Source organism: Euleptes europaea, chromosome 14 (assembly GCF_029931775.1).
Source record: "Euleptes europaea isolate rEulEur1 chromosome 14, rEulEur1.hap1, whole genome shotgun sequence".
Taxonomy (NCBI): Eukaryota; Metazoa; Chordata; class Lepidosauria; order Squamata; family Sphaerodactylidae; genus Euleptes; species Euleptes europaea.
Genome location: NC_079325.1, coordinates 36,405,624 through 36,426,143, shown reverse-complemented (window position 1 = coordinate 36,426,143; position 20,520 = coordinate 36,405,624). Strand labels below are relative to the sequence as shown.

At 47.7% G+C, this 20,520-nt stretch overlaps 1 protein-coding gene across 2 annotated transcripts in view; it reads left to right on the top strand.

The window, feature by feature from the left end:
- The window catches only part of LOC130487111 (carboxyl-terminal PDZ ligand of neuronal nitric oxide synthase protein-like), a 34,543-nt gene extending 14,888 nt beyond the window's left edge, over positions 1-19,655 (top strand). The window contains exons 3-11 of one of the 2 annotated variants that reach the window (XM_056860507.1): positions 11,730-11,822; positions 13,007-13,065; positions 14,301-14,409; positions 14,673-14,814; positions 15,173-15,333; positions 15,593-15,721; positions 17,021-17,186; positions 17,903-18,245; positions 19,214-19,655. In XM_056860507.1, coding sequence (XP_056716485.1) covers positions 11,730-11,822; positions 13,007-13,065; positions 14,301-14,409; positions 14,673-14,814; positions 15,173-15,333; positions 15,593-15,721; positions 17,021-17,186; positions 17,903-18,245; positions 19,214-19,652 — 1,641 coding nt within the window. In that variant the 3' untranslated portion in view covers positions 19,653-19,655. Of the gene's footprint in view, positions 1-11,729; positions 11,823-13,006; positions 13,066-14,300; positions 14,410-14,672; positions 14,815-15,172; positions 15,334-15,553; positions 15,722-17,020; positions 17,187-17,902; positions 18,246-19,213 lie in introns of both variants that reach the window. The other variant, XM_056860506.1, reaches the window with a different exon arrangement.
- The last annotated feature ends 865 nt before the right edge of the window (positions 19,656-20,520 follow it).

The window sequence follows — 20,520 nt, the reverse complement described above, 5'->3', positions numbered from 1 at the left end:
AGACTGCTCTGTTCTGTGTGATTTTATGCTCTGACTGTTTTTATTGGTATTTCTAATGGCTTAGATTTGTTTTTATTGCCTGCTTATTTTTGTTTATCGCTCTGAGCTGCCTCAAGCAAGTCTGGGGAGGCTGGGTACAAATTTTCTAAATAAATAAATGGCTCCCACAGCTGTGGTTCTCCAGCAAGGCAGTTCAAGGCCCCCCAGCAAGACCAGTATTGCAGCAATACTTGGCACAAAACATACTAGCCAGAATGTTGCATCAATACAGTGCAGTGCTGCTCTGGGGACATGTGCAATTGCACAGTGCAGCTTTCATGCCAGGTAGGGTTGCCAACCTCCAGGTACTAGCTGGAGATCTCTTGCTATTACAACTGATCTCCAGCCGATAGAGGTCAGTTCCCCTGGAGAAAATGGCCGCTTTGGCAATTGGACTCTATGGCATTGAATACGTGAAGCTGCCTTATACTGAATCAGACCCTTGGTCCATCAAAGTCAATATTGTCTACTCAGACCGGCAGAGGCTCTCCAGGGTCTCAGGCAGGAGTCTTTCACTTCACCTCCTTGCCTAGTCCTTTTAACTGGAGATGCTGGGAATTGAACCTGGGACCTTCTGCATGCCAAGCAGATGCTCTACCACTGAGCCACAGCCCCTCCCTATTGGCATTGAAGTCCCTCCCCAAACCCTGCCCTTCTCAGGCTCCACCCCAAAACCTCCTGCCAGTGGCATAGAGGGACCTGACAATCCTAATGTCAGGCCCCACAAGAGTCACCTGTGGGCAGAAGAGGTATGGTGGCAGAAGGAGGGACTTGCAAAATCAGGGCCGTCGGCTCTGGAACAAGCTCCTCCCATCTCTCCCTGGCCTCACCTCCGGCTGCACAGCCCCTGCCATCCAGGTCAGGGGACTCTGGGCTGAAGGCAGGCAGAATGCAACGTTCAGCAGCGGTCACCGGTTTCTGGAGAGCAGCGTCGCAAAAAGTAGGGCTGGCTGCCACCTCGGGCGAAATGAGAGGCAAAGACGTCACTCAGCAGCTAGCCGCCACAAGAGTTAAATCGATAAGCTCTATCTTTAGAGGCACCATACCTCCAAATACTGGGGAGAAACCACAGAACAAGGCCCTCGTCATGCTCTGCTTGTGGCTGCTGCTGGAAAGAGGATGCTACCTTAACAAGCCTTGGTCTGATCCAGCAACGCAGTCCTCAAGCGCCTGTGCCAAGGACAACACGAACACCACTGAACACCATCTCGGAAGCTAAAATTAGTACTGTTTCTACTGTGAGGTCGATCGCATGGGTGCTTTACGGCGTAATCGAGTAAGAGCGCTCTCTGCCTCATTGAGCTTACAGTCAAAGCTTGACAGTGAACTGAGAAGGGGGTTGCGCAGGGAAGCCAGGGAGGGCTCTGGACAAACCACTGCTGCTTGGACTTCATTGTCATTGGACGTAGTCATGGAATGGGTGCTGAGGAACTTGCTCCCCCAAAAGGGCACCGAATACCAACAGACTTGCCCCAGCCATGGTGGTAGCTGTTGGTCAGGGTTAAACTGACCAACAGGGAGGGGCTGTGGCTCAGTGGTAGAGCATCTGCTTGGCATGCAGAAGGTCCCCGGTTCAGTCCCCAGCATCTCCAGTTAAAGGGACTAGGCAAGTAGGTGATGTGAAAGACCCCTGCCTGAGACCCTGGAGAGCCGCTGCCGGTCTGAGTAGACAATACTGACTTTGATGGAGTAAATGTCTGATTCAGTAAAAGGCAGCTTCATGCGATGTGCAGCAATGACTTTATTATAGAGCATCCCAGTACTCAGGCTCCAATGAATAAAATACGATTGGATAAGAACCACCCAACAAAGTCCCATTTGGAAATCAAGTGGTTTTCTCCACTACTGAGACTACCAAACAGTGCACACTCTTGGTCAGCCATAATAGGGTTCAGATTTCTTTGCTGACTCTAAAACAGGCAGGTCCTTGCAAGCCTTTCACCTGCAAATATAACCAAGATGGAAACAGCTGTTGGCACAAGTATCTTTCAGTGGGCTTGGTAAAATGGAAAGCACTGTTTTATTTCAGTGGCAATGAACCTGGCAGGCAGCCCTAATTTTAACAAAAGGCTTTGAACTGGGGTGTGGTGCGTTGTATATGCCTTGCTGTATCTCATGTCCTAAAATGTTCTGCCTCTGCACACCTACTGTACATCCATCAACTGTCCACCCAATCGCCATGGGTTGGGTCCTGAGGATCCATTCGGCTAACAGTGGCAGAAGGCTCCACGCACCAGAGGAAAGCACCGCCATTACGGAAATGCATTTGGGAGACCCAACACATTTCCTTATGATAACCTGGAAAAATATTCTAAGCAAACATGGCACGCATCCATACCTGTTGGACAGGTCCAGTTTTCTGGTGCTGTCTGGCTTGGCCCATTTGGGCTAAGCTTCTTTCTGTGGTGTCTCTAATTCTTGACATGGCACATTATGGAATGGATTTAATAGAGGCCAGGAGATAGGACAAGCAGATGATCCTGACTTGGTATGAAGGGTAGGACTGGGTGACTATCAAGTGCATACCGTTGTGACCATGAAAATTAAGTCATGAAAATGACTGCTTTACTAGGTTGATACCTGCACACATAGTATTTGAGAGACTTATACTAACCAGTATTACAACAAGAACCTATTATACCAGATGTTTGAGTAATTGGGAATCGAATTTACAACATATGCACATGCCTGGTTGGGTTTGAACTATTTGTATTCATTAATGTATTTCTGTAAATGTGTGCATGTTTAACAAAGGGTTTTAATTAACCACTGATAAAGGCCTCATAGGCTGAAACTCGTTTCGTATGTAGTTATAGTTATCAATCTCAGGAAATGCCATTGTGCTATTTTAATGCTTTTAAATAATTTTAACTTTTATATAGCGCTTCTAATAAATTATACTTTCAGTATTTATACATAGACTTATATATATTTTCTTTTCGCCCAACCTTGGGTACCCAGCTTTTGTTTTTAGATTGGGTTTTATTCCGCTCCTTTTTTTTCTTCCACACATGAAAATTAAGAACCTGACCTTTCTTCTCGTTTCTGTAGCAGAAAGTACTTATTTGGCGGGCACTGATGCTAAAAGATGTTTGTTTAAATGGAGCAGTGGTGGCTACTGGCTAGTGAAGCACGCTCTACCTTGTTCCTGTAGTCAGAGAGAAAGGCAGAATTGAGTTTTTGCAGCTATCTGGCAAGAAGCAGCATATTGGCCTCCCAAGTTCAGGCTGATTGGTTTTGGGGAAACGGATTCTACTTTTAAAGATTAGCCGTGTCTTTCAGAACACGTGAAGAGCCTCCCACCCCACACTGGATCCCACCGAGCATCCATCTCATGCATCATCCTGTTTTCAACAGTGCCTAGGCACATGCTTCGGGGATGAGCACACGTAGAGCATAAAAGGCACTCTTCCTGTCCCCCAGCAAATGGTATTCTGTGGCAATACTGCCCCTGAACATGGAGGCTCCATTTAGCTCTTTTGGCTAATAGCTGCTGATAGACTCACTGGGGCCTTGAAGCCGCCTGCTCTCAGTATGTATATTTCTAAACAGATATTACAAAACAAAGACTCTCCCCTTTGCAGGAAAGTAGTCCTGGAAAAACAGGGGTGTGAAACAGGCTTGAGTCATTGCGGGAAGCAGCTTTTGGTTTGTCAAACAAGCTTATCTGTTTTCCTCCGCAAAAGCTTGGAGGAGACAGTCAGAGAAGCCCATCTCAATTCTTCTGCCCACATAAACCTCCTGGCATCAGGATCCCTTCTTCCTACCAGGACTGCTTGCTGGCATGGTGGCAGGCAGTTCTTCCAATCCGTCAATACGTAGTTAACTCTGCCTACCCCGCCGCAGGCTTTGGTGAGCTCCCCGCGTTTGCCTTTCCTGACTCGCGGCCTCTGTTCAGCTGTCAACCTTGAGGGATTCTAGGTTTGGGCTTTGAAGGGGAGTACTGCTGACATCAAAGGGAAGGAAGGGAGGGAGGGATTGCAGGATGAGGCCAAATGTAGGAGAAAGCAAGATAACTTGGAAAGATGGAGTCGAGGGAGAGAGGGAGGTGAAATTCCCCAACAAGACCACTTGCGGCATAGTCTACAGTCCCTGGTCGTAGGGGCCACCACCAGTCCCCTAACCCAGTGCCTGCCTCAGTTTCCATATGTGACTCCCCATCGAGAGGAAGTGTGGCTGGGAGAGGTCTATTAAAAAGTAAACTTGGAGAGTGGAAGACCATTTCACATCTTCCTTATTTGGTCCTGAGACTACCATACAGTGCTCACTGAGAGCCAGTGTGGTGTAGTGGTTAAGAGCAGTGGTTTGGAGCGGTGGACTCTGATCTGGAGAACCGGGTTTGATTCCCCACTCCACATGAGCGGCGGACGCTAATCTGGTGAACTGGATTTGTTTCCCCACTCCTACACCCGAAGCTAGCTGGGTGACCTTGGGCTAGTCACATCTCTTAGAGCTCTCTCAGCTTACCTACCTCACAGGGTGTCTGTTGTGGGGAGGGGAAGGGAAGGAGATTGTAAGCCACTTTGAGTCTTCCTTAAGTAGTAGAGAAAGTCGGCATATAAAAGTCAACTCTTCCTTCCTTCCTTCCTTCCTTCCCTCCCCATTCTCACTTTTTCTCCAAGCTCTCTTCAGGCTAGCTTGTTTTCCCAACCCCCCAACTCCTTTCTGGCTGCTGTCCAGTTTATCAGCTCAGATGTTTTACAGAAAGTTTTGTGGGATCAGTTTAAACTTGGAAATCCATACCAGCCAAATTGCTTCTTTGCAGTAAACAGCAGGGAGAGGGAGATGCATTATTTAGCATCCTGGAAGCCTGGCGCCCGCTCTCCTGCTTGAGCCCTGGAGGACAGCAACGTTATGGATTCTTCCCATAACCTCAGCATCTCAGCAGAAAGTCCTCGAGTTGATTCTTGCTCATTAAATAATCTCTCCCTTGGCCCTACCACTACTGCTCCCAGCACTGCACTTAGTCCCTCCTCTGAGGCAGCTCACATTTTCTTCTACCGCCCCCCCCCCCCCAATATTCCAGAACTGGGGAAGGTGCAGAAACTGGCAGCTACAGTTATCAAAGGGCAGCTCCCTTGCATGGGAAGGCTAAAGTGTTTGGGGCTTTGGAAAAAAGAGGAAGCCCTCACCTCTAATACTGGAACCAGGAAAATTGATTGGCGGCGGGTTAAAGAGTGACAAAAGGAAATAATTCTTTGCAAAATACAGACATTGAATTCTGGAATTTGCTGGCAAAAGATGAGGCCACTAAGCTTAGGTGGCTTTTTATAAAGGTTTAGACAGATTTATTGACTGCTCTGAGCTTTTTACAGGAAGGATAGGTTAAAAAACGGGTATTAGCTAGGAAGGCTAAATAAAGCCTCCATGCACAGAGGCAGTAGATCTCAGAATGCCAGGTGCTGAAGACACAGAAGGCCATCACTCAGCCTGGAGGCGGTTTAAGGATCCTTGAAGTCTTTCACTAGTGCTGATGTGCTTTGACCCTCTTTAAGATGGGACAGAGCCATCGCACTGGGACAAGTTTATATATATAAAAAGAGGAAGAGGTGAAATACATTATGTGTGACCTGGTAGGTGGAGGATGATGTGACAGAACAGGCGATAACTGGGATGGGTGGTATTTCCCCCTTATTTTCATTTCATTATTATGTCGTTATTTTATGTTAGCTTTGTATGCTAGCCTTCTCTTTCTCCAGCCCCAAAAGGACTTATAGGATGTGCTTCTGGCAGTGGTGCACACTGCTTCTTATGCGCCAGACAGCAAGGCCAGGAAGAGATCCTCTTTCTCCCCCGGTATCCAATACCCCCAGCACCTTAGAGCGCCATGGGAAATGTAGTACTCAGGATGCATTTCCCAGGATGCACTAAAGCAGAGAGAGATGCTTTCCCCACTATCCTGCCGGAGCAGCAGCAGCATTATTCTCACCCCAGAGTTAGTGGGGTAAGGGGAGGGGTTAAGAAAGGAATAAAACGAATGAATGACATGAAGATCTAAAGAAACGTTAATAGGAAAGGTGGTAGAAAAGGGTGATTTGACAGTGGTCTTAGCACTTTAAAAATTTTGCACCTTGAAAAGGTGAATTCTGCAACATGCAAGTTTTTGGCTAATTGCACATAATTTAATTTTTGTTTTTGTTAAGGATTATGGCATCGAAGCCACAATAATTAGAAACCTTACCAAACTTCCACTGTTACCAGAGATTATGCCAGGCACTGCCTACGCACTTTCAGACCTATCAGAGCAGCCATATGGCCTAGAAACGTGCCTCTCCAAGAAAATAAAAAATAAAACGCAGCCTGAATTCTACACCCAACACCAGCGCATAAGCCGATGATTGGTGGCTGATATCCGCTGCCCCCCCCCCCCCCCCCGCATATGACATTTTCAGCTTCCCTGCGTGAGAGTGGAAGATCGCAACTGCCGGCTGGGAACCGTTCCCGGCCTTCGCCTTCGAAGGTGGCTTCCTCGGTCACGCCTTGGCAAAGCTCGGTATCCTCAGCAGCCAACTCTGCCATCGTTCAACAGGAAGAGAAACACACACACCCACCTCCAGAGCAAATCAGGGAGGCTGGGCTGCTTAGCACCAAGCTGAACCCATCGGCGCCTAGGAGAATCCTCCCCAGGAAGGAGCAGAGCATGTCCCACTTGTCTACACTTTCGTAAAACAAGCCACCAAAGGGGAACACACTGTGGCCATTTATGCACGGGAGGTTTTGCCTTGGATTTGCCACTCTCTAGATGCACATTTTCCCCATCCAAATTCTCACAACTAAAAAATAGGTATTGTATTCGTTTATTTAGCCATAGGCCATTACAAAATGTCCTTACATATACACAGAAAACAAAACTTAAAAAATAAGGCCCCATTCAGAGTTTTGAGAGTTCAGATGGGGAAAATGTGCATCTAGAGAGCAGCAAATCCAAGGCAAAACCTCCCGTTCATAAATGGCCACTGAATTGGGATATATGGTACTTGTCCTTTCCCAGGAGATCTTCCCCTTCTTCTTGATGCTGGTTTTTAGTCTTAAGTGACTACGAGGCACCAGAGAGCATCCGTGGGCCTGCCAGACATGGCCTGTGGGTCACCTGATTGCCATCCACCAACGCTGCCTCAAGTTAGACCAATGCACAATAATATCTACAGGACAGAAGAACAACCGTCCATTAATCAAACTATAATGTTTAAACAACGTCTGAGCTTTCAGCCTGGAAGCATATGTATATACACACAAGATTTATCGCTAATTTTACATTTTTCTCCAGCTTCACTCTATTCCAGATGTTTGGTTTACCTTTTGCAGAAGGGTATGCACACACACCCTGACCTGGATAGCCCAGGCTAACCTGATCTCATCAGATCTCAGAAGCTAAGCAGGGTCGGCCCTGGCAAGTATTTGGATGAGTGACCTTCAGGGAATACCAGGGGTGTGATGCAGAGGCAGGCAATGGCAAACCACCTCTGAACCTCTCTTGCCTTGAAAACCCTGCAGGGTCACCATACTTTAGATGTGACTTGACGGCAAACACACTCACAAGTTAGGCTAGTGCTGCTGCAGAAATCAGAAGTGCCTCCATTTCTGGTCCTCTTCTCACTAACCAGCGTGACGGAGTTTGGCTTGCTCCTTCCTGCCTCTTTCCTAGTTTGTAATTATGTGCTTAAAATATAAAGGGAAGCGAAAACCTTCCATGTAGCTGCCAGGAAAGATGGGTTGGAGATGCAGGCCAGGGCTGGAGGGAGCAGCTGCTGCTGCTTCAGAGGGGATTATGCCCTATCTGGCGCCCCTCAAGACTCCTTTTAGTTCAACACCAGTTTCGCACACTTTGCTGCTATATTTAGCTTTCCAAACAGCTTGCTTGGAGTAATAATTCATCAGAGGGGTCACAGCTGACCAAGAGGAGAAAGGGGGGGTTGCCAGGCTTTCTTCTCCATCCCTGGAGCTTTGGGGGCCAGCTTGGCCAGGGCTGCTTCACTCTCTTTCATCCTTCTGGCTGGGGTCCAAAGAGCCCTGCTTTGGGGGAAGGTGTGCTCAGACAACGAGATACTTGTTGGGGTTTAAATCTGAGCCATGTCTCAGCCTTGGAACCTCTTTCCAGGAACTGTACCTTGGCATACAACATGTAAAGCAATAAGAGAAGTATCTCTGATCGTGTGTGAAGTGTTCCCTCGTGCAGACTAACCTCCCCCTCCCCATAAAAATTTCCTTCAAATTCCAAGACACAGATATTTTTGCCCAAATCCATCATTTGTTAAAAGCAGGTCTCTGGGGAGGTGACATATCCATTTCCTGAATAAGCCACGTTAGTTGGTTTAGGAAGGGGGGGTTGAAGGAGGAAGAGACATTATTTTCTTGTATTGAATGAAAGGAGCGTTGACTCTTGGAATCTTATACCTCCCCAAAATCTTGTTGTCTAAGGTTCTACTGGACTCGAATCTAGCTGTTCTACTGCAGACCAACACAGTTACTTTCTGAAAATATTTCCTAGTTTGTGTCCACATGTGTGTAGTGGTTAAGAGTGGTGGTTTGGAGCGGTGGACTCTGATCTGGAGAACCGGGTTTGATTCCCCACTCCTCCACATGAGCGGCGGAGGCTGACCTGGTGAACTGGGTTTGTTTCCCCACTCCTCCACATGAAGCCAGCTGGGTGACCTTGGGCAAGTCACTCTCTCAGCCCCACCTACCTCACAGGGTGTCTGTTGTGGGGAGGGGGAAGGTGATTGTAAGCAGGCTTGAGTCTCCCTTAAGTGGCAGAGAAAGTCGGCATATAAAAACCAACTTCTTCTCTTTCTCTTGCTCTTTCTCTGTCACACACACACACACACAGAGACTCCTATTTTGAACTGGGCCTCAGCTGAACTGTCACTGGACCCAAATGCATTTTAATGGCACACTGTTCCCCCCACCCCCAGCTCACTCTTTGCCTCTGATCCCACAAGCATTTGAACATTTCCAGCATCTCCCTGCTCCCACTGCTGGGACCTGCAGCTCTACCTTCTAAACCAAGATAAAGAAGAGCTCAGGCTCCTTTGACTCAAAGAGAAAGTGAGCTGGGGAGGGGGAAAACGATGGGCTGAGTTTTGCAAATAATAGATCAGAGGGAGAATAGCGCAGTAGACAAAGGAGAGCCATTCAAGGTTGGAGATAGCTTGATGTGCAAGACCTCGTAGTCTGATCACCATCAAATGTCAGGATAGAAATTGGAAACAGTGTTTTAAATCAATAATGGTATTGGGGTTCGGGGTGCTCCAATCTCTGTCCCCACTAAGCACAGCTTCACCTCCCTGCCTACTCCCAACACAACCCACCCAAATCTGCCCCCATGCTCTTCTCTTAATTGGTTACAGGTTAGAGAGTCTTTACCTTAAAAACCCTGAATGAGGCACAATTTTGGATTCATCCTGCCTAGTGGCAAACAGACCTCGACTTAGGAGAACAACCCTAAACTGGTCTACTTAGAATCCTAAGGTCTGTTCAATGGGGCTTATTCCCAGGAAGTGCTCTTAGGTCTCATTCAGAGTTCCTCAGACATGTGAAAGATTCTGGTCTGTTGCTCTATTGTGACCCGTGAGAAGTAAGAATAGTTTTTGCCTTTGCATCCAACCTTCAGGTCTCCCCCACATAAATTCTTCCCACAGACCAGGAAGGGAGTTTTTCCAAGGCCAAAAGATCTTCCAGCACTTACGTTCTTGGCCTGGCTTATACAATAGGCTCACAATTTAAATTAAATTACAGTCTGCTTTGTAATACCCAATAAAAACTAGACAAAAACAGAAGCAGAAGCTAAAGCATCCCATTTAAAAACAAAAATGTGTCCATCGGAAGGCTAGTTTCCACAAACATCAGATGAAGAAGGAAAACTGGTGTCTGGGCTGTATCACTTTAGGTTGTAGATGAGCAACCTTCCTATTAATAAGACTTTTATCCTCCTTTGGTGGATGGGGCTGGGATAGCTTTACCAACCTCCAGGTGGTGGCTGGAGATCTGCTATTACAACTGATCGCCAGGTGACAGAGATCAGTTCCCCTGGAGAAAATGGCTGCTTTGGCAATTGGACTCTATGGCATTGAAGTCCCTCTCCTCTTCAAACCCTGCCCTCCTCAGGCTTCACCCCCAAAATCTCCAGGTATTTCCCAACCCAGAGCTGGCAAGCGTAGGCTGGAGCCTAGTCCCTTTTCCAGGGCTGTTTCTCCCTCCAAATTTGCCTCTTCCTGGGAGTTTCACAGATGAGTAGGGATTTGATCCAAGGTAATCCTATTCCTGATCTGATTCCTAACTAGTGCACCACACTTACTCTCCACAATGGAACACTCAATAAAAAAGAAAACCTCCTTGCACTTAGAACACTAGCATGTCAGGGTGAAGGACTACAGTCTAGCTTTCACCCTGACACATTACTTTTCTATGAACAGGAAATTTATTTTTATTTTTTATTGAGGTGCCTTCTACTATGTGAACCACCCCTCTGTTCTCTGAAGTAGTACAGCCCAGACTCAGGTTTAACTCCTCTCCCACAGCTCATAAGACTGAATTCTCAGAAGGGCACAAAAGCGCCTGATCTTCTACACTAATGCAGTTACAAAAGAACCATCGATGGGACAATAAGAGCTGGAAATAGGGTTGCCAATCCACTGGTTCAGCTTGGAGTTCTCCTGGAATTATGATTGATCTCTAAGGCCACAGAGATCAATTCCTCTGGAGTAAAAAGGTATCTTCAGAGGTTGGACTCTCTGGCATCCCATACCTGCTGGGCTCCCTCCCCAAATTCCACCCTTTCTAGGCACCACCTCCAAATTTCCAGGAATTTCCCAAACGAGTTGGCAACCCTAGTTGGGCAGGGCTTCATGGGTCAAGTGCAGTTAGATTTTAGGAAGAAATAAATTCTTGAACCTTGGCTCCCATTTTTGCGGTTTCATGAATAAACAACAAAGATTTGTTTATTTAAAAGTTAATGTATTGCCTTTTTTTCCCTTACAAGATTTATTCATAGGATAAAGCTCAAAATTATATGCACTATAAAAACTAAAGCTACTCAGCTATTCAAGGGCATGCAAGACAGTAGGCTATTTCTTGACGGGGAGTTTGGAGAACTCATTCTAGTGGCAAACATGAGGGGTCAATTGCTTGTCTGCAGGGCAATGAAACGGAGAAATGCTAAGCAGGTGTACTCAGAAGAAAGTTTCATTCTACTCAATGGGCTTACTCCTAGGAAAGGGTTCTTAGGAATGCAGACAGAGTCACTGCCCTCAGACACAGGAGAGGCTTCTGCATATTTTCCCCCTTAAGCAACAAAATACTAGATTAGATTGTCAATTTTTTTTAAAAGGGAAAAAAACCCAGCATAGCTTGATGGATCCTGAGCATGCTCACTGCCCTCCTGGAGCCATGGATTGTTGAAGGCAATCAGCCATCAGTTTCGACAGAAGGGGGGTGATGGGAAAATTGCCTTCTTCTAGCCCCTGAGAGCATACGGTATCCTGGAGAAGGAGATTTGATTCAAGGGGAAATTTCCTAATCATATATCTCCATTCCATGTAACACTTCTTTGCACTTTATTTTGTATGTTGGTAATGGATGCTCATAAATTGGAATTGCTTTATAAGTTCAAAAAGTGGCTAGGTTTGGAATGCAGTTTAGGATTCCTGATTTGGAACTGCCATCTTCATAACCCTCTGCCCTTCTCTCCACAGTATGAATTCAAAGCCAAGAATATTAAGAAGAAGAAAGTGAGCATTGTCGTCTCTGTAGATGGGGTGAAGGTGATTCTGCGCAAGAAGCAGAAGGTGGGCCTCTGCTTAGCTGCCTCGGTGTGCAAAAGAGGAGAAGCTTCTCATTCAGAGTTAGTTTAAACAACAGAGTGCACCTTTTCCCTTATAACCATGCAACAAAGGGGCTAGAGGCTTAAAAAAAAAGCTGGGAGCAAGTATTATGCCACAATATATCATTATAACCTTATTGTGATTTTTTTTTTAAATCCCTAAAAAAAACCTTCAGTGAGGAGGAGAATTGTGTTCGTGGGAGGGGAGGTAAGGACAGTGGCATCAATGTGGACGGATCCTTCAAAAATTAATTCCTGTCCACACATTGTCCAAAAGCATTTTGATTGTGAGCTTTCCAAAAAGATCATACCAATTCAGATTTGGGACAGATCACCACAAAGTGGTTGAAAACACAGAGACAGCACAAATAGAGGACCATGTCCCCCCCAAACAGTGATGCTTTAAGCAAGCCATGGCAGAACAAAATATCTGTGTGCCTTATAGAACTACCTCCCACAGGATATTTTTTCCTGATGCCACATTTTTGTCATTTTGGCATCGAGTGGAATCTGTCCTGCTTTCCTGGCACTTTAGTGGGGTTTTCTTTCTTTCTTTCTTTCTTTCTTTCTTTCTTTCTTTCTTTCTTTCTTTCTTTCTTTCTTTCTTTCTTTCTTTCTTTCTTTCTCTTTTTTTTTTGCCATTCAGGTCTTTTGCTAGGTTAGTTTTTATAGCTGCTGTTTCAAGGTTACTGCTTTTCTGTTTGAAAGTGCTCTTTGCTCTGGTGCTTCCTCTGGGGAGGTAGTTTACCTGTCGGTGGTGGAATAATGGCATGCCTGGGTTTAATAGTCATGCCTTCTTTCCAGGAAACTGCAGTTGTGTGAGGAGAGCTTAGGGGATGCATACAAGAGAACCTTCTACACCCTCACCAAACTACAGTTCTTTGGGAGAAACCATAACAGTTATACTGGCATAGAAGCTATTTAATTTATGCATCATTTCCTCACCAAGAAAAGTATATGCACATTGTACAGAGAGGCCCTCAGGTGTTACTCGGGGCCTCTTCTGTGGCCATTTTGGCCTGTTTGGATTTCCACTAACTAGGTAGCCATATGCAGCCACCAACTCTCATACGATTCAGCTTGCAGCACAGTTATTACAACTAAGTGAAATTTTGCTAGTAACAGTTTGCTTTTCATCCTCTTTTCCAGAGGAAGGAATGGTCCTGGGATGAGGGCAAGATGGTGGTGATGCACGATCCGGTTTACAGGTGAGCCACTGTTAATAATCAGCCCCTGCCCACTTCAGGTGCAGTCTGAAAAGAGGGGTTCAGCTCTGTTTATTTGTAGCCCGCTTTCATCACCAATGAGGACCCAAAGTGGCTGGCAGAAGAGGAAGTGAGGAGGGCCCTGCTAGCTGGCTAGCAGCAGCTGAGTAAGATCTGGGCCTTTCCAGAGGTGTGGGCCAAAGGGCTCTTGTCCTTCAGCTTTTAGCCGAGATAAATCAAGAGCTTTGAGGAAGATCTGCTCAGAAGGAGGGTAAGATGTGCTCTGGATTTGGAAGCCTTTCCCCTTCCTGTTTGTGTATCTCTATTATATTCCTTTTTTAAGTTTATTGTAAGCCACTTTGGGTCCCCCTTGGTGAGGAAAATGGGATATAAATATGTAAATAAAGCCAGTGTGGCTCCAGTAAGACCACATAGAGACATCCTGCTGCCTGCAGCATTGGCTTATCTATCTTCCTCCCATCATCCACAAATAACAATGAAAAACCCTCAGAAAGCACCAACATTCTAGAACCATTAGAGATGCCACTATTATCCCCATTTAAAAAAAATATTCTTTTATTTTCTTCCAAATAAAACAGAAAAAATCTTAAGAATAATATGCATAAAGACAAAAATACTACTACAGTGGTAGCAGATCTACACACGTTTCTTTAAATGGTTTCCAAATATATAAAAATAGACCGTGCACAATTGCTGCCGGTATGCCATGTGTTCAAACGCATTCCCTGAAGCTACTGATAACATTTTCTTTGGGGCTGAGTGGTGCATTCTGGGGCCTGGCTGGCCACTGGGCACCTGGTACTCTGGTCCTTGAAGAGATGGATGTCCAGCAGACAGCTGATGCACATCCCATTTGCTAGAATTCTGGCATTAGCTTGGGGGCGACTGGCTGCCAGGCGCAGATCTCCAGAATTCTCCTCAACAGTTGCAAACTGCAGCCGAGGGTTATAATCTGCAATACCAGATTTGTAAAGCTCCTAATTTGGTCCAGGTGGCTAAATCGGCTAAGCTGGTAATTGCCTCTTCTTCATTGCAGCAAAGGCAGGGACAATCCAGCCCAGGATTTCAAAGGAACCACAGAAGTGATCCCCAGGTTACCTTTGGAAAGACACCACCATTTGCCTTCCTTCACACAAATGAAACTGTTAAAAAAAAACCTCTTTATATATTTCTCATTTAAGTGGGTCTTTCTCTGCCCCCCTACTCCTTTCTTCTAGAATCTTCTATGTATCCCACGACTCCCAGGACCTAAAGATATTCAGCTACATTGCCAGGGACGGCACCAACAACTCCTTCCGATGCAACGTCTTCAAATCTAAGAAGAAGGTGCAGAGGGATGGACGGGGTTGGACTGAACTGGGCTAGCATGCATCTCCTGGGCTGCCATCTCCCACTCTTGGGGGTGGTCACGTGTACCCCACTGGGGGGGCTGGCATACTGTCACTCATGAATGGGCTAAGACTGTTGTGCTTTCAAAGCAAAACCCAAAACACTGGTGGCTGTGTCAGGGCAAGCAAGGGCACAGGCTTGCCTAGTCTGCCTTTCACTACCTCCTGTTCTTGCTGAGAAAAGGTTGCTTCTCTCCTCAGACTCAGGCCATGCGTGTGGTGCGGACAGTGGGCCAAGCCTTTGAGGTGTGTCACAAACTGAGTCTCCAGCATGCGCTCCAGAATGCGGATGGGCAGGCTGATGGCGCCAGCAACAATTCAGTGGAAGATCCACAGTTGGAAGGTGAGGAACTTGGGGTCAGGTCCACCGGGATTTCTTGTTAGCCCTTTTGTACATAGATAGTCACACGTTTACCCAACTCCAGAAAAGCCTCTCCAGTTTTAGCAATTGCAAAAGGAATGACCATTTCTACCTTTGAAAGATTAAAAGGTAGGACGCCAAGGGTGTCGGTCATCTTGGTTGCACAGCTGTCTCGGAATCTGGATTTCATGTGTGAACAGGCTTTTAAATTGGATTAAAATTGAGGTCATCCTTCACAGTGATCCTCCTTCAAGGCAGGATGGGATGAGCCCAGTTAGGCCCAGATGCCTTTTCCTCGCTAAGGTTTTGCTTCTTCTCTCGCTTGTGGCCTTGCTTGAAGGACTCCAGTTGGAAGGGCCTCCCATGGCTGACAGAGAAAACATCACTGCCGACTCTGAGGGGCTGCATGTTCCCGACTGCGGGGCCTGTGAGCTGCCCTCAGCCATGCCAGACCTGGGAGGGCTGAAACCTGGGCAGAGCCTGAAGGAAAGGAGCAGCCAGGTAAGAGTCAGTGGGGTTCGGCAGGAACGCAAACGTCCAACCAAAATCGCTAATTGCATCTGTTATCCTGGCCTCCTTCAGAAGAGCTCACGGGGCCTCCTGTGGTTTTATCCTCACGTTGTGCGGTAGGAGAAGACGCAAGAGCTCCAGGTCACTTTGTGAGCTGCCTGTGTGACAGGAATACTGAGACTGCTGCCTTTTTTTCCCCTTCGGGTTGCAGGACAGCGAGAGCTGCTCTCTTCACCCCTCCGCTACACAGGCCTTGGTGAGCCCCGCCAGCCCCAGTTCCTCTGCCTCAGTCACCCCCCTTGCTTCCCAGCACTGCCTACAGCTCCTTCAGCACCAGCTCCTCCAGCAGCAGCAACAGACCCAGGTGGCCGTTGCCCAGGTAACATCCGTCAGCTCAGGCTGCGAGGCCTTCACACCCACAGGGCTGAGGCGAGGCTGGGGCCTCAGCCTGGGCCATTCCTCCTCCTCGGCTGGAGCGTTGCGAACCTCTCACCAGGCCCAAAAGCAGCATGATCTCTTTTCTTCATTGCACACAGGGAGGGATGACTGAGAAGCCATAAAGCTCACTTAAGTCAGGTAGATTGATGGAAGTCAAATGCCTCTCAGCAGCCACAATAGCAAAGCTGAACCTCCTTGTCTGGAATCCCAGCTGCTAAGAATAAAAGCATAAGCCAAAACTAAATACGGAACTCAAGCTGCCAAAATCGTAACTAGTGAGAGATATGCAGCCACTGTGGCATAAGGCTTAACAATTAAACTACCAAAAAAATCAAAATACAGCTTCAAATGAAATTAATTGGCATCAAGTTATATTTATATCTGCATCTCAGTATACAAGGTAAATAAATCACATACAAGTCATTTCCCTTTCAATACAATTGCGAAAGTGGCCAAAATATTTTTCTTTCAACATATAACTCCAATGACGACAGTCCAATGAAAAAGGGTGGTACAGGTATCCAGTAATTTCTCCCTGTTTTCATTATTTTCTTCTTCAGCCACCCGGTAAGGCAGTCTCGTTGCTATTCTGCCGCTTAATTGTCCGCTCAAATCAACCACCACTTTTCCGTGATTCCAACAGATTTTACCGATCTGAATACACTCGATATCACCAAGGCATTTCACTGATCCATACTGAATGCCAGTCTCCTAGTGATACACGATAAATCATTACTGAAGCTGCGTATTTTCTAACAAAAAACAGATAGGCACGCAACACCTTACACAAACAAAACATGTCCTCTTACCCAACGACTTCTGTCAGTCACAGCCCCACGCTATATGGGCGTTTCACTGTTTCATTCTAAATGCTATACAAAGCATAGCTGCTCCTGGAAACAGGATGCTGGGCTATTTGGGCCTTTGGTCTGACTCCACAGGGCCCTTCTTACATCTCCGTGGCTTGCTCCTCTCCGCTTAAACATCTCTGCTGTCATTACATTGGGGAGGGGCTGTGGCTCAGTGGTAGAGCATCTGCTTGGCATGCAGAAGGTCCCAGGTTCAATCCCCAGCATCTCCAGTTAAAGGGACTAAGCGAGCAGGTGATGGGAAAGACCTCTGCCTGAGACCCTGGAGAGCCACTGCCGGTCTGAGTAGACAATACTGACTTTGATGGATCAAGGGTCTGATTCGGTATAAGGCAGCTTCATGTGTGTTCATGTGTGTACTCGCCCAACAGGTGCAGCTGTTGAAAGACCAGTTGTCGGCCGAGACCACAGCCCGCATCGAGGCTCAGGCCCGTGTCCGCCAGCTGCTCCTGACCAACCGGGATCTGCTGCAGCACGTCTCCTTGCTGGTGAAGCAGCTCAAGGAGCTGGAAATCAAGGTGCAGCTACGGCATCCGGGTGAGCAAAGAAAGGGATCGCTGTGCTGAGCACCTGCTCTGAACTATTCAAAACCCCACTGTGCATGCCACCCTGTAGTTCTGTACCACGCTTAATGTCCTTCATGCAGGCCCTAATCTGGAGAACCGGGTTCGATTCCCCACTCCTCCACATGAGTGGCGGAGGCTAATCTGGTGGGTTGGTTTCCCCACTCCTCCACATGAAGCCAGGTGGGTGACCTTGGTCTAGTCACAGCTCTATCAGAGCTCTCTTAGCCCCACCTACCTCATAGAATCAGAATTGGAAGGGACCACCAGAGTCATCTAGTCCAACCCCCTGCACAATGCAGGAAATTCACAACTGCCTCTTCCCACACCCCCAGTGACCCCCTACTACATGCCCAGAAGATGGCCAAGATGCCTTCCCTCTCATCATCTGCTTAAGGTTATAGAATCAGCATTGCTGACAGATGGCCATCTAACTTCTTAAAAACCTCCAGGAAAGGAGAGCTTACCAACTCCTGAGGAAGCCTCACAGGGTGTCTGTTGTGGGGAAGGGAAGGCTTTTGTAAGCCGGTTTGATTCTTTCTTAAGTGGTAGAGAAAGTTGGCATATAAAAACCAACTCTTCTTCTTTCTCTTCCATTCCCAGTTAGCAACTGAACTTTACACACAGGGTTCACTACTGTTTTGTGTCTGCGGCCTTGCTAATGCATTTCTTTGCCCCCCTCATCTCCAGTTGACCGTTCACTGCAGAACTTGACTTTGGCTCAGTCGCTATCACTCAATTTGAAGAACCACTACAGCCTAGAAATCAACCTGCCCTCCACCTCAACTCCCGCCAGTGTCCTGGGCAGCCCTGTGACACGGCCAAGCACCTATGAATCCTACCTGAACCTGGCAAACCTGGAGAAGAGCAGCAAACTGCCCAACAGCGCAGAGAGTGAGGAACGCCTTGTGGTGCTGGAGGGTCCAGATGGGCTTCGCAGTGTTGAGGGCTCGGAGGCCACCGACTGCAGCATGCTCAACGGGACCGGACCACAGAAGTGCAACGGCTCAAGTTGCCCCGCGCAAGAGGAGAGGTAGGTGGTCTCCACTTGGTGATAGGCATCCCTGTCTGAGCCAGAAGGGAGCTGCGTAAAGGTCTAAGTCATGTAGCTCTTATGTGCTTCAAACAGTTCCATGCAGATTTTAGCATGTGATGAAGCAGTCATGCGACGCTTCTGCAGGACCCCAGCTTGACTTCAGCTGCCTCACTGGTGGTCCCAACTCTTCTTGTCACAGAAGTTCTTTGCAGAGCCAACCTGGCTCTTTCACCGGGCAACAGGCAAATTGGGGAGGAGGTTAAATAATTAAAGGCCAAGATATCAGCAGTTGTTTCATTTAGAATGATGTTTTTCCAGTCATGGGAGGTGCCTTTGGAGTCATATGGAGTTGTAGGATGGGTACGTGGCTGCCTTCCCATAGGACAACCTGTGCTGAAGTCCTCAGTTCAGATCTCCCCTTTACGTTGAATGGAGTCATATGGAGTTGTAGGATGGGTATGTGGCTGCCTTCCCATAGGACAACCTGTGCTGAAGTCCTCAGTTCAGATCTCTCCTTTACTTTGAATGAGGTCATTGCCAGCCTTGGACAAGCCAGTACCTCTCAGATTAAGTCTCTACCAGCGTGGTGTAGTGGTTGAGAGCCGTGGTTTGGAGCGGTGGACTCTGATCTGGAGAACCGGGTTTGATTCCCCACTCCTCCACGTGAGCAGCAGATGCTAATCTGGTGAACTGGATTTGTTTTCCCACTCCTACACATGAAGCCAGCTGGGTGACCTTGGGCAAGTGACAGCTCTTAGAACTCTCTCAGCCCCACCTACCTCACAGGGTGTCTGTTTTGGGCAGGGGAAGGTGATTGTAAGCCAGTTTGATTCTTCTTTAAGTGGTAGAGAAAGTCGGCATATAAAAATCAACTCTTCTTATACTGCCATCTCACACACACAGCTGCAAGGGACTGCAATATGGGTGTTCGAGATGTTAACCCTGCTCCCGTTTTTGCTTGACAGATCACAGCCGTTCATCCCCAAGCTGAACCCACCTCCACCCACGCTGAGGAGGAGGTCTAGTAAAACCACCTCTCCCAGCCTGGAATCAGAGAGCATCCCCCTCAACACCACGGCGAATCCTGGAACCTCCTCGTTCACCAGCATCGCCATCTTCTCCCTCTCTAACTTAGAGTCCGAGTCCAGGACGCAGGGAGGATGCACTGGTGGCTGTGTAGAAAAAAACAGGGGACATCTCAGCCAGGAGTGGGCCAGGGAGGACAGATGTACACTGCTGGCAAAGGGGATTTTGGGTCAGGTGGAGAAGGGCCCGATCAGGGACCCGGACAGCACCCTGGACAGCACACGGCCCTTCTCCTTGGCCAGCAATGACACATGCTTGCGCATCAGCCTCTCAGAGGAAGAGTTGGACAATGCTGGGGCTTGTATTGCTCGCGCATAAAGATACTTCAGGGCGCGCCATTAACTGGACCTGATGGCAAGGCCTGGGTAGTGAGGGGTAGAAATGCCATGGAGGGCCCGGCAACACCAGGTGAAGTTCTGGAAGAAGTCGCAGTTGGATGCTGGTGGCTCTGAAAAGCCAACATGGGGAGAATTTCAACTGAAGGAAGGCAATTGGGAGACATTACAGTCTCCCCCAGGGCAATCTTCCACATGAACAAATGTCTTCCATGAACACCAGAGAATCTCCAGCGCCAAGCATCTAGGAGCCTGCCCATAACCTTGATGGAGTACCCACCTGAGAAACCATGTATGATAAATACCAATGGGCAAGTGCAGGGATTGCCAACACTCCATAAGGGGCCTCAGCACCATTTGCTGAACACTAGACTGCGTGGGACTGGCCCCGCAGCTGGGGAAGGCCGTGGCAGTCAGCATCCCAGAGGCAAACAGGCAGAAGGGGGAGGCATCTGTATTGAGCCACCAACAACAGTCAGCGTCTGGGAGTTCATCGGGGTTACCCCCAGTTCAGTGCACAATTATTTCCAGATGGCTCCCTGGGAATGAGAGGAATGGGCCATGAAACCTGTTCTGCACACTGAACGCAATTGTTATGGAAGCCCAACTTCCTAATCAAGGGGTTAGGGGCCATCTCACTGCCATCCCTACCAGCGTGGTATAGTGGTTAAGAGCGGTGGTTTGGAGTGGTGGACTCTGATCTGGAGAACTGGGTTTGATTCCCCACTCTTCCACATGAGTGGCGGGGGCTAATCTGGTGAACTGGGCCTGTTTCCTCACTCCTACACATGAAGCCAGCTGGGTGACCTTGAGCTAATCTTACTCCCTCAGCCCCACCGACCTCACAAGGT